We start from the raw sequence: 26,684 nt of genomic DNA on the forward strand, positions 1-26,684 counted from the left end.
GTGTTAGTCGGTTTATGCGTCAGCAAGAGTAGTTATGACGAATGAATCTCCGTTGACGTCACCTTGTCACTTTATAAAAGGTCAGATGTACTTTCAGTGTATTTAAAGCGCTTGTTTTAATGGAATTAACAAAAGCAAGTTGTTTTTAAGATTTTATAAAAAGAGGCGCTTGTTATGTTAGATTCTCTTAGTTTGTTAACTAGCTGACTAGACTAGCATCTATTCTATTGATATCATGTGTCGTAATCACTTTTAGGTTAAAAATAACTTTGCTTGTTACTGTACTAACGAATAAAAATATTAAAAATCAGATGGCATATTGTTGGGTAAGGCACATAAACAAGAGAATTTAATAGTTCCTCACTATTTTTTTTTCTTAGCTACTAGCTAAAAATGGGAACCTATAATTTGTAGCCATATTAAAGAGGTGTCTTACTATGTTTTAGATTTTTTAACTAGTATTTATTGTGTGAGTTTTCTCTTTAAAATCATGAAATTTTGAATAATAATGATGGAAGAAAACAATCAAGTGAAAAAAAAATTTCTGACGGAATTATCGCTGATGTGGAATAATGACAATCAAAACCATGATTTAAAAATATTGAATAATGAAAAGGGAGAACAAAATTTAAGTTTTGATAATTCTGAGATAAATGACAACTTAAATTCAGAAGATTTAAACAACTTAGAGGGTGAAATGTGTTCTAAAGATTTCTTATTTCCAAAAACGGAGGTCCCTAACGCAATATCAGATACTACAACTCTTACTGCAAATAGTGAACCAAGCTCTGTACAAAGTAACAGCAGCAGTTCAATTACAGTTGATGAAAATACAACACAACTACGTTTTTCACCCTTAATGTGCAATCTAACTGATAGTGAGCTTTACAATGAAGCAAGTAACTGTGTTCGCTTCGACAATGAAATAATTAATCATGAATGCGACGATTCCGTTGTCAATAAAGTTGTCGGTTTTGCCTTAAATAATGACACGCCTCGATTAAGTGGCAATGATGACGAAGGAATCGGGAATTGTGAGCAAAACATTTCAAATGACGAGGAAAAGTCGCCACAAACTAACTTCTCGGAGGTTTCTCCTATTTCTTCTGGAGAGTCTTCTCTTGATTCCGGAGTGGTTTCTCTTGATGATTCGGAGGCAAATCTTACTAAAAAAACTGTTTTAAAAGGTATGATAGTGCCACAGACTTAATTAAATAAATAATTTTATGACAACTGCAGACAATTAAACACATCTTAATATTTTAAAACTTTTATATTTTGTTAAAAAAAGGTAATGTGAATTAATTTGTTAAACATTTTTTTTATTGTCACAGTTATAAAGGGTTTCGAATTAAAATAAATTTAGCAACAACTGGTATATATATAACAAACATAGGTGTTATGATTATTATTGTTTATAATGTACACTAACAGCACATCACAGTGTTTATATTAAAAAAAAAACTAAAAAACATTGATTTACAGAATCCCAGCAAGAAAATGAACAGATTTTTATTTCAAATCCGAACTTTCCAAGCACTCCTTTTGAAGCTAAACTATTACGAAAAAGAAGAAGCAGTGAGTATTATATTTGCAAGGCTATTAAATACCTTATATATTATAAGGACCAATTATACCTCTGAAATAAAGCTTTATACTTCATTCACCTTTTTTTTTGATTGTTTTCTATTTTTGTTAGATTGCTTGTTTTTTTCTAATTTTTTATAAACAGGATATGGTCAATAATAACTATCAAAATATAAATAACACATTTTGATGTATAGGCCTATATTATACCTGTTTTTTAATTTTATTTTTTTAACAGACTTATCAGATTCTGTTTGGCCAGAATCGAAAAGAAAAAAATCAATAAGCAAGATTGTTTCCTTCAAGGGAGTGACTGTTTATTATTTTTCAAGAAAACAAAGTTTTGTAACAGTTCCAAGTCAGGGTGGATCGACATTAGGTAAAAAACGCAATTTTTAATTTTCACTTAATTTTCTAATTATAATTATTTTTAAATTTTGAGAAAAGATTAAGATTATGTATTTACTTTTCTGTTGAACCCACAACCTAACCTAAGTTGTATTTAAACGCAGTTTTTATTTATAAAACAAATATTAACAGTTAAATTTTATGTAAAACAAATTATTTTGCAGAGCAATTTTGCATAATGACCAAATTTGGCTTTCATGCTAATAAAGTAGTCTAGTCGCTTTTTTAAATTACGAAATGTATTTCTATTATTTTTAGGTATGGGATTGAAACACATTTACAGTAAAGAAATGACAATTAATCAGCACAAGCGATCGATATCACGCCGACGCCAATCTGTGATTAAAGAACGTAAACGTCAACAACAAATTGACATCAAGGTTAAACAGGTATATTGACAAATTGATTTTTAAAAGAATAAAAAAAATATTTGTAAAAAATTTTTAAATTTGTGATAAAAACTTTAATCTATGTATTATAATATATATATACCAGTTATATGTGAATCCTATAAGCTTTGTTTTAGCTGTTGTAATACGATCGCAAGTCGCAACAAGTATTTGCCTTCTAATACTATTTGCCACCTCAAATGACAGTTTTTAAAGGCCTATGAGTTTAACATGTATACATAAACATTCATATAGATCTCATTAAGCTTTATTATATATCGATTTTAGATAAAGTTATAATCAATTTATATGATATCATATCATTATTGTTTAGTATAAAATTAGTAAATTCATCGATTCATTTGTACATAAAATCTATGTGAGCGATATACAAATTTATAACCAACTTATAGGCCTACAAAAAAATGCCTTTTGTGGTGCATAGGTAATTTTATCTCAGGCAAATATTAGTTTAAGTTGCAATTTATTACGCGGCTTAAAATCCCAAACGCAGTGCAAACTAGTGGCTGATTCTAAATTATTAATAATGACAACATGTTAACAATTCTTAGCTGAAACAAAAATATCCTGGACTGGAGATGCAACAATTAATCTCAATGGTGACGAGAAACGAACCGGAGGAGTCTGAGGAGTCTTCTTCTTCGGATGAGGATGTTAACGATGTGTATGGGATCTGTGAAGAGGAAGATCAATCCACGGAGGATGAATATTTCTTTCTTCAACCTATTCCAACCAAAAAAAGAAGAGTGATGCTCAGGTTTATTAATTTAATATATTAAATAAGATCCAAGTGTTTTAATGTTTATATTTATCAAATTTGCGTTTAAAAATTTATTTAAAAGTTGGGATCTCTTGTACTTTACGATCTTCGAAAATAATTGGGGCAGTTAAGTTCAAGAGAAAATTATCTACGACTGATAAGTATGAAGAAAAATCAGTGAGGATTAAAGAGTACAAGAAAGAGTAAGCAAGGATCGTAAAGTACAAGAGAGATAATTAGCAAGTAGTGTGATAAATGAGAGAGAATTAGCAGGCAGGCCTGATTATATTTTTAAAAAAATTAGTAACACTTTAAATATTGTTTAGAATGGCTGGAGTACAGAAGATCGACTCGGAAGAGAAGATCACTAATCGACTCACTCGGGAGTCGAGAGAGGTTTGTGGATGCGACTGTGATGGAGTTTGTGTTCCTTCCACGTGTCAGTGTGCTCAGCAAGGAATTCCATGCCAGGTATAACATATTTTATATAATCTTGTTGTTAAGTAGACAATGTATGTCCAGTTTTTATGTCTACAAAATAAATAAAATTGTCAATTAACTTGCATTATTAATTATTGCTGGCAAATAATCATTTCAAGTTTCTACTATACGACAGTTAAAATGCTTTTAGTTAAAAATATTTCAATATGGCAAGCTATTAATTAATGTGTTAAATCAATAAATGCTTTTTTTTCGATACTTTGTTTAACACAGCTTAAGTTTAATATTTTTTGGCTGCTTGAATTTTAACATTCTTTGTTATAAGTATTTAAATTGCATATTATTATTACACTTTTGATGTATATCTATGTAAGGATTTTGTTGAAGTGTCTTTGTTTATAAAAATTTATAATGATTTTTGTTAAAAATTAAACCCAGCAAAAATTTTTACCTACCTTTTTTTAATTGTGTTTTTTTATAGTTTTATTATAATATATATAAACTTAAAATAAAATTTATTTTAAATTTCTTGCTAACATCCAGGTTGACCGCGAGTCATTTCCATGTGGATGTAAAGTAAATGGATGCCATAATGGAAGTGGAAGAATAGAATTTGATTCAGAGAGGGTCAAGCATCACTACATTCACACAATGAGACAAATCAGACTTGAGGAAACCGGTGCTAAACCACTGCAAGGTAAAATTTCATCATTTTTAATTCAACTTTTTGATTTTAAATAATAAACTTTATTGAATTTGATTTAAGAAGCTTAAAATTTAAAAAAAGATAAATAAAAATCGAATATTATATTTAAATTCATCTTTTGACTTTAAAATGATATTTAATATTATAATTGGTAAAATGCGCTGATTTAACTGTAACTAACTGGTAAAAATATGGTGTTTATTTTAATATCTTGTTTTGTACATACATTATGCATTATATATATATATGTTGAACAAACTGCCAAAATGTGGTGAAAATTTGTAAATGAAGATCATAATTTTCTCTCCCTTTTCTATTTCAGTTATATACTATTTTTTTAAAGAATAGCCCACTAGCCCTAAATTCTACGAATGATTTTAAAAACAGTGGCCTTTTTTGCTCATGGCCTTACTTTACAGATTATTGTTTATGGGTATACCTTGAAGTTTAAGGCTACCTTTTTTAATCTAAAATTTTTATAAATGAAAAATATTTGTTTGTGTTCAGAAGACTTGGTCACAACCCCAGTCGAACCGAGAAAGTCCCCGTATGTTACCTTAAAACATGACAACACAATCAACACAACTCAAACATACAACATTTGTGATTTAAACACCAACAACAACTCTATACTTAACACTTCCAACCAAAACGGTAAGTTATAAAGTTTATATGTTGAAATAAAACTTAACTTTGTATACTGATTTTGTAAGTACATCCTTTATTTTGGTATAAGTTTAATGCAGTTTGGAAAAAAAAAGTATATTTTGATAAAATTTGATTGCCTTTTTTTTCGGTTTTTGTTAGTTTAAGAAAATTTTGATATTTTTATTTTCTTAAATCGTCCAATGTCAGAACAACTTTATGCTTAAAAAACTTGTTTTCAGTCAAAACTTAACTAAAACTTTAAAAAAGGCATTTAGTAGGAAGGTAGTTGTCAAAGATCAGAAAGATTTTTGGTTTTGATTGATTTTACCAACTTTTTTTTATAATTTGTTAATTTTAATTAAAGGCATGCAACCGACAGTAGAAAAGCACGTCCAATTTTCGGAACCCTCTTCGTTAATTTCCCCCAACTTTTGCGACCCCACAAATCATTGGAGCACGAGCTACTGCGACAGTTTAAACAACGTCTACAACAACAACAACAATTGTGCTCAACAATTTTTTCCCGAAGTCAACAACAACAGCATTGGCACTGTTGATGCTATATCACCACAACAAAATTTTGGGTCTTTGCAGTTTAGTTTTAACACCCAAAATGATGCCAAGTTAAATGGAAATACCTGTTTAAAAACCGAAACACCACAGCTTGAAAACCTAGCGCAACCCGACCTATACCAATATTTAAATCCTAATTTTACCGAGTATAAAGAGCCAGTGTCCAGATATGGTGCCACAGTTTCAAAAGTCTCATTCCACTCTGAGGACAACAGTCCCAACAGCTCGGAAACACCGTTTAAACTGGACCCGATTGCAAGTTTTCTTCCACTGACAACAGCAGTACCTTTAACAAACCAACAAACCCAAATCCCATTTTATACATCAGGTTTAAGTATGCCATATCAAAACACCCAAGGTCATCAGCAACCTAATGACAACTATCAAACCCCTTGTAACTTTGACAAGGATTCGTCCTATGTTAACAATATTACCACTGAGAACCAGGGCGCTTGTAACAACTTATTAAGTGAATGTGGTACTGATGCTGTCAACGTTTTCTCCTAGTTTATTGCTTTGCAGAAACCCAGTAGGCCTATGTTTTAATTGCCAATTTTAGACTTTAATATTAAGCAATTTGCCGTTTGTTTTGACAACAAAAAACTATTTTTATCCGGCCTATTGTGATTTTACTTGAAATACCGCCGACTGTCGCATTTTTGAATCTTGGAATTATTTTTTATCATTTTTTTCGTTTAAATTAAGTTGTTTTTTTATGTACTCATTAGTAAATTTATTCTTTTAAGTGCATTCTTGCTACTGCTGTACTCTTTTACTTTCAACCCTTTTAATTTGGCCGTGAACTCTCACAGACGGCTGTACCTCATTATTTTTTTATTAATCTCTAGGTGGTACATCTCCCCACAAAACCACAACTTGTTAAAATTTATTTTTGATTTATTATTTTCCTACTTATTTTTTTACCATCTATAGCACAATTACGAATTTTTTAATTTACTAAATTTATTTTTTATTCTGTTTATAGATAATTAAGTTTTGTATTTTATTTTTAGGTATATTTATATATATTTTTTTGTTTTTTCTAAGTGATTTTTTCACATGAACTTAAGGTTTATGCATAGAAAAGCCTTACTTAATGCAGTACTAGTTGTTATAAAAAGCTATCCAAAATGTCTTGGTAAAATTCAGTGCTTTAATATTCATCTAAAGATCTTTAAAGTATTGTTATATAAAAAACATTTAGGTAATCAAAAATTTTAAAAAAAATTTGAAGAATAAATTAAAATCGGTATTATGCCCCTTTTTTTTCTAAAGCAATTACTTGTATTCTAAAGTTATCATTATATTTATGAAGTTGTTACCTAAGACACCTTTGTCTGTAACCCAACAAAAGCCTGTATGTTCTTACATTAAAGTGTTAACCGTTCTGAACTTTATTACAGCATGCAAACTGCTAGGAAATTGCGCAACTTTAATTTACATTTGCTTGTTAACATTTCTTAAATTGGTTGACATTTATTTTTTTAACACTTCCAAATAGTCATAAAATATTTAAAACAAATTTATTTATTTAGGCTATATTACTGTATTCTTATTAATTAACTATAATAAGGCTAATTGGACATAACTGTTGTTATTTTATTTCAAATTTCATAGGTAATAATGAGTTGGACTCCATTTTTTAATTTAATTTCCAAATATATGCGTTGCTAGACAATTTTTGGCACAATATATCTGTTGCTAGGCAAATTTTTGGCATGATATTTATGTTTTTAGGCAAATTTTTTAGGCACATGTTTCTTAAATAAACTATTTTTACAGTAGGTGCTTCATAACACAACACAATATTGTAATTGGGATTATTGTTACAATTTCCCATTAGAAAATTAAACCAGATTTTACCAGGCTTTGGAACATTAGTATTCTTGCACTACTGCTTTTTTTGATATCCAAATTATTGCTTTATTTATGATACAGTTATATTGTATCCATTTAAATATATTTTATTTTAATGCAAAATACATATACTCTATTCTATAAAATATGTAAAACATATTTTATTGGTATACTCAGATTTTTATTTAAAAAACTTGATGAAATTTCTATAAAAAAGGAAACATTTGATTATAAAAAGGCATAAAAAGTAAATTCTAAAAAAATTGTTATTACCTAATTGTTAATATAAAATGTTGATGTAAAGGCACCTTAACATAAAACAATAATCAATTTTGATAAAAAAATAACTTTTCTAAAAAAAACATTTTGAGTTAAAATTAATTTCGCTAAATAAATGGCATAAAAGCAATGAAAAACATGATTATGTTGTCACATGTAACAAAAACAGGCAAGAAAATAGTAAAATATATTATTTCTATATTTTTAGTACAGTTCCTGCAGTTTCATTTTTTTTTTATACTATTTGATGTCTTGACCTATGATCGGCATTTTATTTGTCGCATAAAGTTGGCAACTAATATTTGCCTTCAATAATTTTACCTAAGGCAGTTTTGTTTTTGTTGTAAGACAAACGTACATATATATATATATTTGGTCCACTAAGCTCCATTATATATAAATTTGGTTGACTAATAGATACCAAATGTACCCATTGTTTTTTGATAAGAACTACTACCATTAAAATCACCTTACTTTTACAGTGCAATAATATAAAATCAGTGGGGATTGACCTAAACAGATGTCAGATGCTGTACTAAAAAATCTACGCAATTTAGCTATAAAACACCAAGGTATTTTTACTCAAGTCCAATTATTTCACAAACACCATATGAATGAGAACTTGAACCTGGCATGTTCCTCACCTTGAAACAATAACAATTTTTCCAATATTTTTAAGTTAAACATTTTAAAAACTATTTTTTTTGAGTTTGTGAAATGGTAATTTATTTTTACTTGTTGACTTAACGCCTGCATCTGGGCCCTGGAAAACCCACAATTGCGAACATGAACAGTTTCGATTTTCTTCCAACATTGTTTAAGAATCATAATTCCTGAACTACCCAAGTTATTTCCATTCAATCGAAGTGTTTTCATCTAAAATAAAATGACATTTATATATAATAGAGCTTAGTGGACAAGATATTTCTAAGTCCAAAATATAGGCCTACATATTGAATAAAAGTGCCAATTGTGGGGCGCAAGTAAAATATCGCGAGCAAATATTAGTTAAGAGTTGCGACTATATTATAAAATTAAAATCCTGACCAAATGGCAGCCTTTTTACTAGTAAAAAACCTAACTTACAATTCACTTTATATTTTGATAGAAACAACGTTAAAATATTGGGTTTTGTAATATTTAAAGCTAATTAAGAAAATTAAAACTACTGGTATATAAAGGTCTTTGATTTTGTCAGCTAATGATTGCCATCCAGAATTTCCAAAGCCACATTGTTCAACTGCAAGCTCGGACAAGTTTTTAACGACCACTTTTAGCTTTTTAATTCCAACATCTCCAATATTGTTATGACTTAAGTCCAGTCTTTCCATCTAGATTGAAATACATGTTACCAAAGCATCTTTATAAAATTATGTAAAACTAAATGCACATACTGCTACAGCATGGAAGCTTTGGGAATTGATCCCAATACCCAATGTATTGAAGTGTTCTAAGTACTACACCATCGTAAAATGGCGACAGAGATCCATTACAAAACATAAATTTTATCAATTTTTCTGGTTAAACTTAATTTTACTTGAGTTGTCGGTGATCTTTTTAGATATATAGTAAGTTGTGTCACTCCGTCGTGTGTGATGTTGCAGCCCACCAAATCAAGACATGATATTTTCAACACACTTGGAGCTAAGTATTGAATTCCCTCTCCAACTGCAGTGTAACTTAGATCCAGAAATGTGACCTGTTAACATAACACTACTTCATCAGTCATTTTAATAAAACGAAGCAAAATTTGGGGAGAAATAATTAAACCACTATGTCCAAATCAAAAAAAAAACTTTTTTTTTAAATCTATAAATTTGCATCTGCACTAATGTTACTTAGGTCCCTAATTAACATACAATATGGCATTTTAACTAAAACATTCTTACCTTGTCTGTTAACGATAATGTTTCTCCGAAAAGCTCTAAACTGTTTCCAATAAATCTAACATTCTGCATATCCATCTTTTCAAATGAATGTCTATTCATTCTCAAGACATAATTAAGACTAATTACATCTGAAGGGAACAAGGTTAGACCGTTGTCAGGATTATTTGTGCTAAAATCAATTTTATCAGGAAATAATTCAGATATCTTTTTTGTAAAGGGGTCGTGCTTCATTTCGTGAGCCCAACTACAAATCTTAAGCAAGTTTTTTTGGCCCGCTCCATCGTTCCACATCAATTCCCCTGCTTTTTCAAGTAGTGCATCTTTTTTATCACCATCATCATCTAACTTTACATTAGGAAAAAGGTCATGAAGTAGTTCTTGATTCTTTGAATTAAACAGCCCGAAAAGGAGACAGGACACAACTTCAAAGAAAGGGTCTTCAATGACAGAAATGTTGGATTTAAATTCCTGAGTTGACATGTTTGCAAGATGTAGTGAACCAAAAATCTCCTGCCAAATCAAATGAACAAAATAGCTTCTTTGTTCACTAATCATAATTCGAATCTCCAGACCAATTTGAGTCCCTTCCTTTAGAGTGGTATGAAGAAGACATTGCTGTAAATCCTTAGATACCTCGGCCGCGTTAAAATGTTGGTCTTCGAAGATAAGTCTATGTGCTTTTAATCCATCCCAAGCCAGTTTTCCTACAGTGAGAAGATTTTGGTTTGAAGTTGATCCGGTTTTAACACAGCTGGACTTCACAAACCACTTGAGAGCTATCAGCAATACCTCAGTAACTGTGCTGATTTCAGTACGGCCATGTTGTAAAATTTGACTTTTTAAAACATGACAGATAATAATGCACCACACAGGAACATGACACATTGCTTTAAGACCTGGGTTTTTCTGTAAAATGCTATTCACTGCAGGCCAACTATCTGTACATACTTGTTGACCAAGCTCTATTTGGGCTTCTTCATTAAGGCCAAGAAGTTGCATTATACATAGAGGTCGGTGGTCCTGATCTATCGCAAAAGCATGCTGTGAACGTGAGGTCCATAGCTTGTAAGATCCATTCAAATGTGACCCCTTCATGATAAGCTTGATAAGGTTACTGGGTTCACATTTTCTCTGACTATCACAAGATTTTGTTTTGGTCTCAAGATCTTTTAAATTGGCCTCGTCTATACCATCAAAGACAAACAAATACTTATCAATGTTATCAACAATGTACTTTTCAATTGTCAGCTTTTCGGGCTCAGTGTAGCTGCCCTTACTGGCATTGGTTGCATATGTTATAACAAAATCAATAAGATTGATCTTTTCTGAAAATTCGATATCTCGCATTTGAATGTAACCTATATGGTCTACTTCTGCTAAAGCGGGAATTTCCCTGGTTTTTTTAGTAAGCAAATAGGTTGCGGTGCTTTTTCCACCACCGGCTTGGCCTGTTAAAAGAATGCTACGACCATGTGTTTTCCGAAACATTGGCTTAGCTTCGTCACTGACTGTAGCGCAGAGTTGCTCAGCTTTTGCGGCAGCATGATCGAAAATTTCCTCCAACTCGATTGGAGGGATTAAATTGCTTTCTGTTTCTGTAATAATCTGCATCCTAGTATTACTAAGAACTGAGTTTACTGATCTCAGGGTGGAAGACACTTTAATGCCTACTGGGTTGATTGCAATAGTTTCACTTATTGGCATCTTGAGGCGACCAGTTTTTGAAACAAGGTGAGCTTTCATTGCATTGTGGAATGTGTCTGTAAAAAATGAACCTAATAAAGACACCATTTGATAATAATTTATCACCCTAACTTTCTTGATACGATTTTAAATTGAACTTACTATTAAGGCTAGTCATTATACTTATCAATCCTTTTAAAATTAACAAAAAAAGTAAAAAAGTTATACACCAAACTTACTAAAAAGGTGGATATTAAATATACAACATGATGTCACTAATATGACAAAATAGTTGGGATTTATTGAATCGTGTATATAAAGATAGGACAGAAATAATTAAGTTTACATACCAATACAACTAGATGATGGTGAATTTGTTGGTCTCGATGAAGGGTGTATATAATTGTGTGTTACTGTTTAAACAATATTGCCTTTAACTTAATTCCATTTTACAAACATATAAAACTAAGAAATACTATTTTTTAGGTGTTTAAGTTTTACCATAACTTCTATTATCATCTCCTGTCAGTGTATTAATTGATGGTTGGGCAATATTAAATGATTGCCTCCTTGGAGCTGCTTCCTCAACCGGTACCACTATAATAGCAAATAATGCAATAAACACATATAATTTAACAAGAAATGATATTTATATTTTAGGTAAAAGAAATTATATTTATATTTTAGTTTTTTTTTTTAAAACCGTTCAAAAGTTGCAAGAAAATAACAATTTACACACTAAGTTATTGACATAAATTTTAGTATATAAAATGTTGTTTTTGTAGTTTAGGCTTTTGGAAAAAGGTATTTTCGGTAAAATGGGTTTTAATAATATGGTTAGGTACCACAATTTCATACCTCCCCATGAACTTCCCTCCACTGGGCTCCAATTTCTAAACATTTAAAGTTTGTAACATGTAAAAAATGATAAATAACCTACTAAAAACAAAAAAAAAAATCATTAAAAACAGAAATTATATTTTGCTGTTTACCCTTTTTCAACATGATGTATAACAACTCTTCGCAAAGCAGTCAAAGTCTGTCCACTAGCAACTCCATTGTTGATTTCCCTTGTTATTTTCTCTTTTAACTGACAATTATCAATATCCTGTGGTATTGTATCCACAGCCGACCCCGTTGCTTCAATATCGAATGTTAGGATTCTAGGTTGATTTGTAACATTTCTATCATTTAGATAGCGATAGTTGGAGGTAAAAGTCTGTGGATAGATTTTTTTTAAAGCATATGCAATAAAAGCAGAAAAGCCCCCAGCTTGTAACACCAACTGGGTTAGGTTAAAAACAGCTGAGTTGAGAGATAATGATGGAAGAGTAAGATTGATTGGAGAGTTATCGGAAGCTGCAGAATCTGGAAAATTTGAGGGTCCCGTAAAACGCAAAGTGATGCTTGTTTTAGAGTGGTTAGATGTGCCTGTTCTGTGTGTTCTATGCCTACCTAAAAAAAGAAAAAAATTGGTTTAAATAAAAAAAAAATTTAACAAAACAAAATTTCAACAAAATTTATAGCACAAAAAGGTCAAGTTTAAAGCCTTAACCATTTAATATTAACCTGGCATGTTCTGATATTTCTGTTATTGAAATTGTTGGTAGATTATTTTGAATTGTCAAATACAGTTTCATTTAAACTATTTAAGATAACTGCACAGAGTTTATTCGTCTTTTAAAATTTTTAAATTTGTACCCTATCTGTCTATGTTGTCTAAAAAAATTATTAAAATCGTGTTCCTTTATAAACAGAAAATAATACTATATAATATGGCGTATTTGGCATAATAATGCCATTATTTAAACAATATTTAACGAAAATCAAGCATTAGTTTAATCTTTTTTATTTTTTTTATCTTTAAAAAATTACAAATTTATGTATCGTAAATTATCTCTACATATATTTTGCTTGTAGCAACAACAGCTCGTCAAAAATATTTCGCAATATTACGTTAAACAATGGGGAAGGCAATGCCACGTAGACATAGTAAATTTAAAACCACCTGATAAAATAAACCCAGGTGATACAAAATAAAAAACATAGGGGAACTACCATAAAACTGATCAAACAAAATGTTGCCAAATAATTTTTGCATTATTTTGTTTTTTTTAATTTTTTAATAAATAAATATTTTTAATTTTTAATATTATAAAATCTTTAAAAATTGTAAAATATAAAATATTACTTTTATTATTAATTAACACTCAATTAAGAAATTTGACAAATGTAGCACTGGATTACTATTTCAGACCATTTTGCAGACATAACGATAATCAAGACAACTTTTAGATTGTTTGTTACTAACAAAATGAGTCGCAGCTCAAGTAGATATTTCCAACATGATATTTCTGATACTGGATCCCTGAATATAAACACAGATTTATTCAAATCGCGGGCATTAAGTTGCATAGAAAAAATAATTAATGGACTTGATCCAACATCGACCAAAAGCTGTAATGGCGGTAAAATTACTGTGTTTTATTTTTTTATTTTAATATTATTATACAATAAAATATCAATAAGTGATTTAAATCGATTTTAATTTCTTAACAATGACAAATAGCCCATAAAGTTGGTGTATAAAGTAAAAAATAATAAATAATAATAAACCGGCAGTGTGGTGTAGTGGTAAGAACACTTGCTACACCATCATGAGGTTGTGAGTTCAATCTTCACTGCTTTTATGCTGTAGTGTCTTTGAGTAAGGTGCTATAAACCAATGTTAAGACAGCACTTTTTGCATAACTACCGTGCATTTATAGTTTCTATAATATCCCAAACTTCCACAGGCAACTTGAGACTGGGTTGGGGTAACAAATCATACTCAATGTTTAGGTCGTGCATTTGACTCTATCAGGACAATTAGATTTAGTTGTGTATGGGTTAAAATGACTCGTTTACTACACTAAGTAATATTGTTGAGGATTCTACTATTTTTTTTTGTATATATCTTTATCCTCGATGTGGGAAAGTCGAATGCGCGATAAGTTACTCTGACCCAGTCTCGAGTTCAATTTATTTTGGGATTTATTTATTATTTGTTTTAATAAGAATCTTAATGTAATTAATGTTTAGGTTTGTATTGTGGATTGGCAGGATCAGCTTATGCATTTTATTACTTAATAAAATGTGGAAACTTTCAAGAACATACAAATAAGTTAATTGATGCAGCTAAAGCTTATTTAGAAACATCTTTAAAGTATTGCACCAACAAAAAATCATCGTGAATAAATTTTTTTTTTCCTAAATTATTTTGGTTATGTAATGTCTATATACTTTAATCTGCTTATGTTAAGTATATATAATGTTTTAAGCGCATTGACATTATTTTAGAAAACGAAATCAAGTTTCTTTTTTACTGGAAAATAGTGGAGTTTATGTGGCTGCTGCTCTTTTGTATAATCTTATTGGAGACCAAAAGGTAAATTTTATTTACTAAAAAAAAATTTAAAAAAATTTACTAATGGTTTTTATATTTATTTTTGCAAGATTATTTATTTAATTTTGACATTGCTAAAATTTTGATAGTGTTGCAATTATTGTTATTGCTGCTATGCTATAATGATGTAAAGCACTTTAAATATTATTTTAGCTTTTATAAAAATTAATAGTCACATTTTAAAATAGTTATATCTCGAAAATAGTAATGAAATATGTCAAACTAGCACATGCTAAAGCTTTACACAAACCGCTTTTTCTTCCGTTAGTTTGTAAAATTAATTTTACGATACAGAGTTAGCTCAAAAATTGTAATAGTTATAATAAACATTATTTTTAGAATTGTGAGAAATATGTGGAAGAATTCCGTGCTCTGTCTCCAATTTGTTTACCACTTGATTTTCTTAATTGTGGATCCGATGAATTTTTTGTTGGCAGGTGAAAGATTTGTGTGCATTGAATTATTTAAACAAGTTTTATAATTAATAAAATAAAATGTAGTTTGGTAATAAAAACGGAGCTTGACATTTAAACAGTTTTTTGCAAAACTAAGTTTTTAGTTGTAACTATGCGATAGTCCAATCTACCATCAGGATTTACCTGCCTGCACACCACAAATTGAAGTTTCATTGCTTGTAGGGCTCTATAGTTTTATTTTTTTGTAGGCCTAAAAATAAATTATTTGGATTACTCAGTTTACCTATAATATAGTCTTACTCTAGAGTTGTAGTTTTAACTGTTTTAATATGCCAAAAACAAATATTTGTCATTGATAACTTACCTGTGCACTACTAAAAGCAGTTATTTTTATTTCGGAAACTTGTAAAATAGAGCTTCATATATAAACTTATATATGTCTGTTAGCCACTATTCTCCAATATATTTAAATTGTTTTGATAGTTTTATAAACTATTTAAAAATGTGCAAACAAAATAATAATACCAATAAAAAATTAAAATTTATGGTTTAAAACTGGCTGAAATTAGGACAATTTAAAAAATTTTTTAAAAAAAAAATTTTGTTCTTAGATCAGGATATCTTCTTGGAGTTTTACTACTTCAGAGGGACTTGAACATTTCTGTTTTACCCCAAGAAACTATTAATTCAATATGCAAGGTAGTTGTTGAATCTGGGATCAAATGTCGTTCAACTTTACAATTTGATGGTGACATACCGCTTATGTATGATTATTATGGCTCAAAGTGTCTAGGTATAAATTTCAGCTTTAACTTTCTCAATAAAAATAACAACTTAAAAGCTTTAAATGTTTATTTAAATGGCTGTAAGTAATAACTTTTTTGTGGGTGTCTTTTGGTAAAGGATAATTTAATATTTTCTTAACTAAATTAGGTGAATGTGTGTATTTTTTTTAAAGATAGTTATTTTTTTTCTGTTACAATTTATGTTAATCAATGTTGTTTTTGATATTTTTTTAATTTAAATTAGATTAAGCGTCACTATTTATAATCACATATTTGTCCAAAAATAAATCATATCCTAATATTTTTTATTTAATAAATATTTATGATTTTGTTGAAAAGAAATATTGCTTATTTTAAATCTATTAGGTGCTGGACATGGTATAAGTGGAATATTTCAAGTTTTGTTAAGCTTTCCACATTTTTTATCGAATGACTTGCAAGCAACTGAAGCAATTCAAAAAAGTGTTGATTTCTTATTAAACAAATGCATTCATAATCAGAACATGGCGTGTGATTTACAAGATGCTTTACAGCCGACAAAAGACACAAAATATTTGGTACATTGGTGCCATGGTGCTGCAGGTGTTATTTTTTAAGAAGTTTTTTTTTTAATTTGTGGATGCCACTTTTCTTAAAATTTTGTCCAAGTTGATTTTTTCAAAGATTTTGGCAGAAGTGCTTGTTAGGAGATTTTTTGGGAAGTAGTGGTAAGCTTTTTAGGGGGTTTCCAAAGGTTATTGTTATAGGGGTTATTTTTCTGGTGGACTATTTTTTGTAAAAAAAAATTATTTTACACTACATATAAACTAAATATTTTACACTACAAAAAATTATTTTACGCTACATATAACTTAAATTTTATTTTATTTTTAGGTGTCATTTACATGTTCGCTCGTGCTTATCTTGTATTTGGAAAAGACGACAAATATTTAAATGTATGTCGAGAGTTGGCTGATACAGTTTGGGAAAAGGGTTTGTTGAAAAAGGGGCCAGGTATTTGTCATGGTGTTGCTGGGAGTGGTTATGTGTTTTTACTTATGTACAGACTAACAGGGGAGCAAAAATATCTTGTAAGAGCTGAAAGGTAATGTTTTTGTTTACATTTGCAATTGCAGCATGGTGTAGTGGTAAGAACACTCGCTACACCACTTAAGGTTGTGCGTTTAATCTCCACTGCTCTCATGCATAGCCCTATGGTGCTCTAAATGGTATAAACTCCTGCTGAGCCAGCACTTAATTAGCAGCATAATTATCGGGCAAAAGTAATTTATTTAATATCCCAAACTGCTGAAGAAAACCTGAGAATTGGTTGGAGTAAATGAGGTTACTCTATGTTTAGGTCGCTTATTCGACCTTCTAACATTGAGGATAAATAAATATACAAAAAAATATATATATATATATATCTAGTAAATTAAAGCTGATGTTACAGCCTTCAAACATAAATTTTTGCATATTTTAGATTTGCCAGTTATATTTTCACTGACAAGTTTCAGAAGGAAGCAAACACACCAGATTTTCCTTACAGTCTATTTGAGGGTTTATCTGGCACCGTTTGCTTTCTTAATGACATATTACAGCCACATAAAGCAGAATTTCCATTGTCCGACATATTTTTGGACAACTCAATTACGATTTAAATTTAAAATTAAAAATCAATAATTTTAAATTATTGATTTTTTTTATTTTTTTAATTTCTAGTTTAGCAAATGTTGCATGTCAAAAAAGTTTCAAAATCACTTTTAGTGTTTTAAGATGTGCATATTTTTGAAACAGCAATGTTTATGTAATTGTTTTTTTTTGTTTTAATTAGAGACTAAGTTTTTAATAACAATTTGATAAACATGTCAAGCAAAAATTTGCGATATTTTATAAATTCCTGTAAAGATAATGATTCCAATGGAATTGATCACAACTTTTTGAAAGAAAAAATTTCAATATATACGAATAATATTCTTAAACATGTAAAACCTCAATCAAAGGATGCACAAAAGGGTAAATGTAGAATAAACTCCTCATATTATAATGATAAATTTTGTAATTTACTTGTTTTTAGGTTTATATACTGGAACTGCAGGTATTGCTTATGCTTTATATTATTTATCCAAATGTGGAAACTTACCTGAAAAGAAAACCGATTATCTTGAATTAGCGAAAAATTACATTGAAAAAGCATTAACCAATGAAAATATAAGGTAAATTATATCATTGTGCTAGCTTAATGTCTTGAATGTTAAGTAAGGGTATACTTAATGTGTTATAAATCCTATACTTTAGTTAAAATAGAACATATTAGCAATTATTTAAGGATTTCATTTACTAAAAGTGTAAAAGTGTTTTTATTTAATATCATTTTAAAATTTATAGGAGATTTTAGAAATAACAATTTTATGTTTAAGTTTACGAAAAAAGGTTGGATTTTTATCAGGAAATGGAGGTATTTATATTATTGCTGCATTGATATATCATAAACTAAACCTAAAAACCGTAAGTTTTGCTGTTGTGTATGAAATGATTTTACTGTTATTCAATAAAAAAATACATTTAAAATTAAAGTAGAAATATACCAATTCATTCAGGAATGAATAAATAAATGTTTTAAAGTTCTAAAATGGAAATATTTACCGTATTATAATAAAATTTGCTTGTGATAACAGTTGTTTTAATTTATACTTTAAATTTTTTTAAGAAATTTGACCAGTGTGTACAAAGTTTTCTCGATCTTGTTCAGTATTTTGAAAGTCTTGATTCTGATGAATTATTTGTTGGAAGGTAACATGCTGCTTTTAAATATATTTATTTTACATTATTATATGTGTAGTGTAGTAACAAAATTCATAATCTGATAGTAGAAAAATTGTATAAGTTGAATCCAGCTTTTATTTGTATGTTTTATGTTTGGAAAAGTTATCAGACGATTCTTTAAATGTTTGCTTAAAATTTTCATTTTTTTTTGGTTACTTACCAATAAAAGCATTTTAAATTTACCATGCAATTTTGAGTATCTTTAAATAAATTTATTAATGTTTAACATATCGTAATATCATTTTCTACAATAACAGAGCTGGCTATATTCTTGGAATTTTGATTTTAAAGCAAGAATTAAATATTGAAATATTGTCGAAGGAACATATTAATAAGTTGTGTGAAACAGTGTTTGTATCTGGCCAAACTTCATGTGCTATGCTTGGTTATTCTGATATAATTCCTTTAATGTATCAATATCACGGAAAACCATATTTAGGTAAAAAATCTAAAAATAACTGCTATTTCTTTTTTATTTATAAAATTTGATTACTTATTTATTTTAATACAAACTTAGAAACTAGAATCTTAAAACACAATTTATTTATGTAATTCTTTATTTATAATTAATGTGGAAAGGATAACTTCTTAGCATAAACATAGGGTAACATTCGTTTCTTCGAATCAGTTTGGTTAATAAAGCCTTACTAAATAATGCTACAAAAAGGAAGCAATGGGACTTAAACCCAGGACCCTGTGTAGCAAAACCGAGCAATCCAATCACTAACCCAATATGAGAAAGAAGGTAGAAATAATATTTTAGCATTACATTAATGTGTTTTTAAAGAAAAATTTTATATACATTTTTTTACAGGAGCAGCACATGGTATCGGTGGAATATTTTTCACACTTTTAAGTTTTCCACATTTCCTGGAAAGTTCAATTTCTGCTAAGAAGGCAATAAAAAAGACCATAGACTTTTTACTAAATAATTGCATAAAAAATGGAAATATTGCAACAAATTTTGATGGAGCTTTAAGCTCGAATGATGGAAAATATTTAGTACATTGGTGTCATGGTGCACCAGGTATTTTATTTTTGTTTTTATTTATTAATATTTAATTAAGTAATTTAAATCTTAAGGGTAACATAACCTAATCTTTTAGTTTAATATATATATATATTTGCTAATTTTAAGAATAATCAGTGATTTCTAATCATAACTAACAACATTTTCAACCTTTTTTTTTATATTTGTTTATTTTGATGTGGAAAGGTTGACTTAATAACTTAAACATAGAGTTACATTTGTTACCTTGAAACAGTCTTTAATTGACTTTGGAATATAAGTGCCTAAAAATTTTCCATAATTAAAATGCTGCTTGGTCATTTAAACCTTTAATTTAATAAAAAATTAGTGCCAAAATATTTAAATCAATAAAATATGTAGTAAATTTTGTTTAACCTAGTGCATTTTTAGTGTATCTTAAGCACTTAAATGTAATTTATTTTTTGAGGTATTTTTATTGGTCATTATTGTTTACATTTTTAGGTGTGGTTTACATGTTTGCTCGTGCTTATATTGTATTTGGAAAAGACGACAAATATTTAAATGTATGTCGAGAGTTGGCTGATACAGTTTGGAAAAAGGGTTTGTTAAAAAAGGGGCCAGGTATTTGTCATGGTGTTGCTGGGAGTGGTTATGTGTTTTTACTTATGTACAGACTAACTGGGGAGCAAAAATATCTCGTCAGAGCTGAAAGGTTTGTAAAACAATTTTTTCTTCATAGGATAACTTTTATTACATTTTTTTGTTGTATATTTTTGTTGTGGGAAGACTTTACAGCCTCAACATAGTGTAGCAATTTGTTACCCCAGAAGTTAATACAAGTTAATGCAACAGGATGTGAACCCAAGATCTCATGTTGTGGAGCCAAGTGTTCTGACCACTACACCATGCTGCCGGCAATACATCACACTGCCAGTTAATTTAGGCCAGCATTCTCTTCATTGTGTTTTAATTGATTTTTGTTTGGTTTTTAGATTTGCTGAGTTCTTATTTACCGAAAAATTCATCAACGAATCTCGAACCCCTGATAAACCTTACAGTTTATTCGAGGGTACAGCTGGTACAATTTGCTTTTTAAATGATCTTTTAAATCCCAGCAATGCAAAATTTCCTTTTATGGATGTTTTTTAAACATTTACAAGTTTATGTATATATTAATAAAATAAAAAAATTGTAGACATCTGTCACTAGTCATCGGCCACTAAATTAAATAAATGCACGATAACCGAAATAAAGGCATATACCCGGAGAGCAAAAACATGCGAAATCTAGACAAGGCAAATCATATCATTTAAAAAGATATTGAAGTTAGAGTTTCTTGCATATCCTGGCACATTTCTAACTTACGCGCATATACAACTATTTTTAAAGTAGATACAATATTGAAAAAATGATTTTCCAAGATTCCGGTTAAAATATGAAAGACGCGACGTTCATTCTTGAAAGTTTTATCGTTAAATATTGTCCAACAAATCTTTTGTACTCCTAGTTAGCCTAATGTTACTTAACGTTAAACTGTTAAGTTATTTTACCTAAAACAATAATTTGGGTTATTGGTAAATTGTATTTAAATATCATTTACATTTTAATAACTTAGTCCACCTCTGTCTCTATTATTTAAATTCAGTTTTTCAGTGCAACTATGTTTAATAAAATCAAACACTATTACATATTACTTAATACATTTGTAGTGGGCATTAACGTCTAAATAATTATGGATTTTTCAATTACAACACATATTTTAAACAAATTAAACGTGCCGAAAAACAACGGGGAATTTTAATTTAAATTTTCTGCCCTAAATGGTGCCTCGCTTCTGGTTTTCAAGTAATACTTTACAGCAACAGAATTATGAGCATCTTGGTTCGAATAATATCTTTTAAAAAATAACAGAAAAATTAGATTTTTGTGGATTTAAAAAGTTCTACAAACATACAAATATTAAACATTATCGTTACCCAAGTCTTGCACAGCCAACTTCACTACACCCTTTACAATTTCCGTTTAAAAATTCTTCGTAACTCGCGCATGGATTTCCTATCATTGACTGTTCCGAATTAATGATGGAGTCGATCATCAGGTCGCAAGCTCGTCCATGACTGCAACTTACTTTCCACCAGGCCCCTGAGAAACAACAATATTCAAACATAAGTTTTACTTCTAAAAAAAGTTCTATGGAAACAAGTAGTAGACCTTCGAAATAGTTTTTACATTTTAAAAACTCTTAGCTTCACAGTATGATGTTGTTGGTTTGATGCACAGTAATTTTATGTCGTAGGACCTTTAAGTATAAGTCGCTGTAAACACCGCGAACTTTTGCCGAAACCAAAACAATCGACAATTATCTAGCAATCTGTTCTATTTAATATTTAAAACTGCTTTGGGCAACCTAAAACTGGCTGGTTTTGCAAATGTCACCCTTTGTTTAAACTGTTTCCCATCAAGTTAAACAAAAAATTGTTAACATAATAATGTCTTAACATATAAAAAAGTTTTTACCATCGTCAATTTCGTTTCCTGGGCATCCTGGTTGATCTTGACCTCCGTTGGGATAAAAATCAGCGTGACCAACAGGGTCCATCATTCCCCATCCCATTTCCCAGTAAGGTTTTCCGTCTGTGTGAATTGCATCAACGTATAAGGCGTCTGTTGGATCAAGTCTTACTATTGGTTCGGTGCCCTGATAAAATGGCTCCGCTGGGTCCAAACCTAATAAGAAAGTATTATAGGTTTAACCAGAAGTTGATTTTTTAATGCTTAGTTAAATTTAAATAACTACAACAAATAAAGAATGTTTTTTGTTTTGCTTGCTTTCATCTAGGCATAGGCCTATATGATAAATTAAGCGTACAATTGTTATTAAATTTTTTTATATTCTAATCTACTGTTAAAAATGCCAAGTCTATTTAAGGGAAAAATGGTAAGCTGCCGTCATTTACTTCTGCTAAAGAAAAGTAATTATACTATGTGATCAAAAAGAGCTTCGTTTTTAACATAGATCCCAAAATCTCGAAAACTAGTCGTTTAAAAAAAATAGTTGCCCACCTTGTACAAGTAAGAAAAAGCCCAACGTAATTAAATAAAATGCCCGCGGTTTATGCTAAGTATTTGACTAAGACTACATACCTGTTATTCTTCCCATTCTTGTTAGTTTGTCTCCAGCATAACCAGCAATATGAGCTCCGAGGCTGTGGCCAATCACATGCATATCAATTTCAAGTGCACCTGTATGCTCCTTAAAAGTACGAAATATTTAAAATTAAAACTTTTTAAAAAACTTTCGGAATTCATAAATCTTTTCAGTAAAATTTTAAGAAATAATTCAGACTTACCCACAACTTGTTAATTAAAAGTGCGATTTGAGAGCCTACTACTCTCGTATTCGCACAAGCTTGTCCGTAGTCATATTTTGGGTTCGCCCCCTTTTCCCAATTTACAACGATAACGTTTACGTCTTCAGCTTCTAATATTGCATTCTTTAAATTCTAAGAAAAAAAGGAGTTCAATTTTTGTTTAAAATTTACGTATTCTGAAATGACTTCTCAAATTTTTTTTTAGTATTGTAAATTTTTGACAATAAATATAACAGTTGGTACAGCCTATAAAGTCTTTTAGTGTACTACGAAACATTAATTGAGTAAAGAAACTCTACTATTGCACTAACCTTAACCCAACTGGTTGTACCGTCCGACATGAACCCGTGAACAATAAATTTTGTTGGTCTTATAGCTCGAAAGTTGGACGAGGTAATTGAAATCTCGTTTTGGTAGGATATTTGTTGGGAAAATCTTTGATTGCGTCTAAAACAATTAAGCTTTCATTTTTTTGTTTTTTTATTATTCAACCAAAGGTGGGCACCAAACCGCAAACCCGCTAGTTGTTAATTAACGAAGTCAACTTTTGCGTAATAATATAACTTTTGAGTTATCTTTATAAACTATTATCAAACCCATTAACTTTTTAAGTGAATGGGGTAGGCAGGAATGGGTAAGAAAGTGACTAATGCCTGGTAAGCAGCTCGGTGAAAATTTTGGAAAATTCCCAAATTCGGTGGAAATTTTCCAAATTTCTGTGTGCCACATACTTATTGTCAGATTTTTATAACTGCAAGTTGGCGCTAGAAAACTATTTTGTAAAATAATCCCCTACAATTCAAAAGTTTAACTAAACTGCGATTTGATGCGAAAGAATTATTTAACTCAAATTTTAACGTTAATGGTTATCGATATCTTTGGTTACATTGCATTTAATTTTACTAATTTAAGTTAACGAAGTTAATGTATTGTGTAATGAATCGCTGTTTAACAAAATTACTTTGTTGGTTAGGTGTGCTCAACTGTATACAACTTCCCTCAAATTTGAGTTTGGTTAACTATGCTATATTATAATATAAAAACAAATGTAAAAAATATTCATAAATTTCGGCAATTTTAGATCACAGCTTAAACTAGATTTTTTTATTTTTTGTCATCCGATTTAATCGCAGGATTGTAAATTGTATATATTTTTAATTATTGGCATTAATTCGTAAATAACTTAATAAAAACCTAACCACTGCTATTTTTTTTAGGTATAATCTAATTAAAATAACCTGGTGTAGAGCCAAAATCCGGTGTTGATATCAGCAGGTGACCAAGGAAGGTAAGGTATAGGTCGCTGAAGACTTGTAAATGGCCAACCATCCCCATAGCAACCCAGCTCGTCGAAACATATTTCTTCTAAAAATAAGAATAAAAATTTTGTTCATGATTCGTGTTAAAAAATTTATAAAAACAGAACAATAAAATAAGGCCTACCTGTTGATATAACAGAGGCTAAACTTAATAACGCAATAACTGTTAAAAACATTTTGTTATGGTTGCTTATCGAAGTGTCTAAATAGCTTTATAAGGCTGGAAAGAAAATTTATGTATTTTATAGGATTTCAGAACAGATCGTAATTTTCTCAAGCTGATATGACGTTTTCGCTTAAACGGCAATACTTCTTGTAATGTTGTACGGTAAAACTGCTTGGCAAACATTAATGTTAACTAGAACATTAAAACAATCGAAAATAGGCAGTGCCTATTTTTGTCTTATGTGTTTTTCTCCCATTGAATTTTAATAAATTAATTGTTTTCGTTGTGATGACAGGACTTCGTAAAAGCATTTCTATTTTATATTTATTGTAAAATTGACGCAATACTTCTTGAAATTGTTACATAATATTGATTTGGTGTGAACAGAAACATATTTTATTTAGAAATATAAAAAACATGAATGTTTTTCTTGAAAATACAACAGTTAGCACTCAATAAAAACCAAACCCGGTACATCTAAAATAAATATTACGGCTAGGCCCATCGCTACAATACTGGCCGTTATCACTATAATCATTAATATTTGATTAATAGAAATAAATATCGGTTTCAGCAAGTTTAGGTTTAATTGTACAATGCTTGCGGATTTTTATCTATTTTGTTTAAAAAAATGAAATACGATCGCATGTAATATTTCACAGCGACACCTAACTACGAGCGAATGACCTTTGACGTTCTGTTGCTTTGGTAACTTATAGCTTTAAGCGAAATGTCAAAATGCTAAAAAATTGCAGGAGTTTGTTTAGTTAAAATTGAATAAAAATCAAATATAAACTAAACGAAGTTTTGATAAAGCCACTTATACTCTTGTTGGAGTTTAAAAATGGTTTAAAATTATAGACAAACTTAAACTTTTGCGCCGAAAGTTTTCGAGAATAAAAATCTGTCATTTTTTGAATTGGCATTTTTGTAACTTTTATTCAGGTACCAGGCTGTTAAGTCTGATTTGTTTAAAGATTTACTTTAAGTTTACCTTATCCTTTTTTATTCCACATTGAAATTTTGGAGCTCTATTAGCGTCGTCCGCCCGTTTTAAAAATGTGAAAAAGACGGAATTTTTATACCTTACCCTAATCCTAATATTTCCTATTGACAAAATGCTTTGGTTTTGCAGTCATGCATTATTTAGTTTTTTATCTTAAATTTTTTTGATTTTTTTTTAGATAGAATAAATTTAAACTTGAGGCAAATGCAAATAAAAACATTTTTGTACATGATAAGTTTAACAAACAACTAGATTGATTTTCTTTAACTGAATTCTGTCTAAACAACCAGACAATCGTTAAGATGGATTATCAGGTAACTAAACGTTATCTAAATTTATATTGTTTAATTAGTATTAAACATTATTTTATCTTTTTGTGTATCTTTATCTCTTATGTGAATAGGTCAACTTTAAGGCCTAAACATGGGTAACAATTTTTACTTTGACATAAACTTAAGTTGCTCTTGGCAGTTTTGGGTTTTTGGCCATACCAAGTTTTTTGTCAGTTATTATTATGCTGATTGGTTTTAAGCTCGGCAGGAGGTTGCAGTGTTATTAGCACTTTTTAAGGATGCTATGATATGAAAGCAGTGTAAATCAAAATAATGATTTCATGTTAATTTTTAGGTATTATTTATTACCAATTTTTCATTTTTGGGAGTAGGTCGGAGTGGTAACCAGACACTTCGGCCAAGACACTTCGGCCAAAATTTTATTTTCAAAACAGCGGGGATTTTGCATTTTAATTACCGCGAAAAATTTTATTTTCGCGTAGTTATATACAATTTTTTAGACAGTATTTAAAACAAAATAAGCAGTAAATTAATATTTGTTTTCAATAATAATGTGCAAGAACATGTTATCTTTCTTTTGCCGTGTCAATTTCTTAATTTTACAAACTAAAACCTATAAAAAACTAATTTTGAAAGCGCACGCTTTTAGGTGACGGAGGACAATGCATAATGATATCTTGTATTTTGCCAAATAGTGCCGCTTTTCCAAACAATATTTAAAGAAAATAGAGCGTTAATTTTTTATTTTTTACACTAAAGAAAGTGCATAAATATGTTATTAGTTGTTTCCCGTGTTAATGTATATAAATTGATATACAAAAACACAAAGAAATAAAACGTTTAAAG

The 26,684-nt window shown here is 29.5% G+C and overlaps 6 protein-coding genes across 10 annotated transcripts in view; 4 read left to right on the forward strand and 2 right to left on the reverse strand.

Annotated features, from left to right (window-relative positions):
* Positions 1-451: 451 nt before the first annotated feature.
* On the forward strand, positions 452-7,528 carry LOC145743475 (uncharacterized). 2 transcript variants are annotated; one of them, XM_082561439.1, is made up of 9 exons: positions 452-1,187; positions 1,486-1,578; positions 1,826-1,966; positions 2,254-2,384; positions 2,957-3,162; positions 3,492-3,636; positions 4,150-4,303; positions 4,820-4,966; positions 5,325-7,528. In XM_082561439.1, the coding sequence occupies exons 1-9, from the start codon at positions 509-511 to the stop codon at positions 6,038-6,040; spliced, it is 2,412 nt and encodes an 803-aa protein (XP_082417565.1). In that variant the 5' UTR covers positions 452-508; the 3' UTR covers positions 6,041-7,528. The 2 variants fall into 2 exon arrangements, with proteins under 2 accessions (XP_082417565.1, XP_082417567.1); XM_082561441.1 differs by having other exon boundaries at positions 4,823-4,966.
* A 52-nt stretch (positions 7,529-7,580) lies between these two features.
* LOC145743472 (protein NLRC5-like) lies at positions 7,581-12,956 on the reverse strand. 2 transcript variants are annotated; one of them, XM_082561437.1, is made up of 10 exons: positions 12,811-12,956; positions 12,234-12,696; positions 12,100-12,134; positions 11,743-11,838; positions 11,592-11,654; positions 9,559-11,318; positions 9,207-9,368; positions 8,839-9,000; positions 8,405-8,545; positions 7,583-8,313 (listed from the first exon to the last, which is right to left on the reverse strand). In XM_082561437.1, exons 1-10 carry the CDS (start codon positions 12,815-12,817, stop codon positions 8,248-8,250), a joined length of 2,955 nt encoding a protein of 984 aa, XP_082417563.1. In that variant the 5' UTR covers positions 12,818-12,956; the 3' UTR covers positions 7,583-8,247. The 2 variants fall into 2 exon arrangements, with proteins under 2 accessions (XP_082417562.1, XP_082417563.1); XM_082561436.1 differs by having other exon boundaries at positions 7,581-8,545.
* A 564-nt stretch (positions 12,957-13,520) lies between these two features.
* On the forward strand, positions 13,521-17,840 carry LOC145741368 (lanC-like protein 3). 3 transcript variants are annotated; one of them, XM_082558952.1, is made up of 8 exons: positions 13,521-13,709; positions 14,323-14,470; positions 14,581-14,668; positions 15,026-15,123; positions 15,714-15,895; positions 16,254-16,469; positions 16,761-16,971; positions 17,701-17,840. In XM_082558952.1, exons 1-8 carry the CDS (start codon positions 13,556-13,558, stop codon positions 17,705-17,707), a joined length of 1,104 nt encoding a protein of 367 aa, XP_082415078.1. In that variant the 5' UTR covers positions 13,521-13,555; the 3' UTR covers positions 17,708-17,840. The 3 variants fall into 3 exon arrangements, with proteins under 3 accessions (XP_082415078.1, XP_082415076.1, XP_082415077.1); XM_082558950.1 differs by having other exon boundaries at positions 17,350-17,701; XM_082558951.1 differs by having other exon boundaries at positions 14,323-14,446; positions 17,350-17,701.
* LOC145741369 (lanC-like protein 3 homolog) lies at positions 17,732-21,189 on the forward strand. Its single transcript, XM_082558954.1, has 8 exons — positions 17,732-17,882; positions 17,944-18,082; positions 18,287-18,374; positions 18,577-18,659; positions 18,950-19,131; positions 19,507-19,719; positions 20,185-20,395; positions 20,676-21,189. The coding sequence occupies exons 1-8, from the start codon at positions 17,732-17,734 to the stop codon at positions 20,830-20,832; spliced, it is 1,224 nt and encodes a 407-aa protein (XP_082415080.1). The 3' UTR covers positions 20,833-21,189.
* A 291-nt stretch (positions 21,190-21,480) lies between these two features.
* Positions 21,481-24,549, reverse strand: LOC145742511 (pancreatic lipase-related protein 2-like). The gene is made up of 8 exons (XM_082560284.1): positions 24,498-24,549; positions 24,293-24,416; positions 23,366-23,501; positions 23,034-23,186; positions 22,828-22,936; positions 22,201-22,410; positions 21,660-21,825; positions 21,481-21,577 (listed from the first exon to the last, which is right to left on the reverse strand). Exons 1-8 carry the CDS (start codon positions 24,547-24,549, stop codon positions 21,481-21,483), a joined length of 1,047 nt encoding a protein of 348 aa, XP_082416410.1.
* A 1,172-nt stretch (positions 24,550-25,721) lies between these two features.
* The window catches only part of LOC145741339 (dynein axonemal heavy chain 7-like), a 49,767-nt gene continuing 48,804 nt past the window's right edge, over positions 25,722-26,684 (forward strand). Inside the window, exon 1 of the mRNA XM_082558912.1 lies at positions 25,722-25,859. Coding sequence (XP_082415038.1) covers positions 25,848-25,859 — 12 coding nt within the window. The 5' untranslated portion in view covers positions 25,722-25,847. The remainder of the gene's footprint in view (positions 25,860-26,684) is intronic.

The sequence above is a fragment of the Corella eumyota genome, chromosome 2, assembly GCF_963082875.1.
Source record: "Corella eumyota chromosome 2, kaCorEumy4.1, whole genome shotgun sequence".
Lineage (NCBI taxonomy): Eukaryota > Metazoa > Chordata > Ascidiacea > Phlebobranchia > Corellidae > Corella > Corella eumyota.

Coding starts and splice junctions, on each gene's coding strand:
- LOC145741369 (XM_082558954.1), top strand. CDS start 17,732: ATGTCAAGCAAAAATTTGCGATATTTTATAAATTCCTGTAAAGATAAT. Junction 18,375..18,576: donor ATAAACTAAACCTAAAAACC/GTAAGTTTTGCT, acceptor AATTTTTTTAAG/AAATTTGACCAGTGTGTACA. Junction 19,720..20,184: donor TTGGTGTCATGGTGCACCAG/GTATTTTATTTT, acceptor TTACATTTTTAG/GTGTGGTTTACATGTTTGCT.
- LOC145742511 (XM_082560284.1), bottom strand. CDS start 24,549: ATGTTTTTAACAGTTATTGCGTTATTAAGTTTAGCCTCTGTTATATCA. Junction 21,826..22,200: donor AGGAAACGAAATTGACGATG/GTAAAAACTTTT, acceptor GTTGTTTCTCAG/GGGCCTGGTGGAAAGTAAGT. Junction 21,578..21,659: donor GTTGGCTGTGCAAGACTTGG/GTAACGATAATG, acceptor ATTTTTTAAAAG/ATATTATTCGAACCAAGATG.
- LOC145743472 (XM_082561436.1), bottom strand. Junction 12,135..12,233: donor ATACATCATGTTGAAAAAGG/GTAAACAGCAAA, acceptor TTAAATGTTTAG/AAATTGGAGCCCAGTGGAGG. Junction 11,839..12,099: donor GGAGGGAAGTTCATGGGGAG/GTATGAAATTGT, acceptor TTGCTATTATAG/TGGTACCGGTTGAGGAAGCA.
- LOC145741368 (XM_082558950.1), top strand. CDS start 13,556: ATGAGTCGCAGCTCAAGTAGATATTTCCAACATGATATTTCTGATACT. Junction 14,471..14,580: donor TGCACCAACAAAAAATCATC/GTGAATAAATTT, acceptor ACATTATTTTAG/AAAACGAAATCAAGTTTCTT. Junction 16,470..16,760: donor TTGGTGCCATGGTGCTGCAG/GTGTTATTTTTT, acceptor TTTTATTTTTAG/GTGTCATTTACATGTTCGCT.
- LOC145743475 (XM_082561439.1), top strand. CDS start 509: ATGATGGAAGAAAACAATCAAGTGAAAAAAAAATTTCTGACGGAATTA. Junction 1,188..1,485: donor TAAAAAAACTGTTTTAAAAG/GTATGATAGTGC, acceptor ATTGATTTACAG/AATCCCAGCAAGAAAATGAA. Junction 4,304..4,819: donor CGGTGCTAAACCACTGCAAG/GTAAAATTTCAT, acceptor GTTTGTGTTCAG/AAGACTTGGTCACAACCCCA.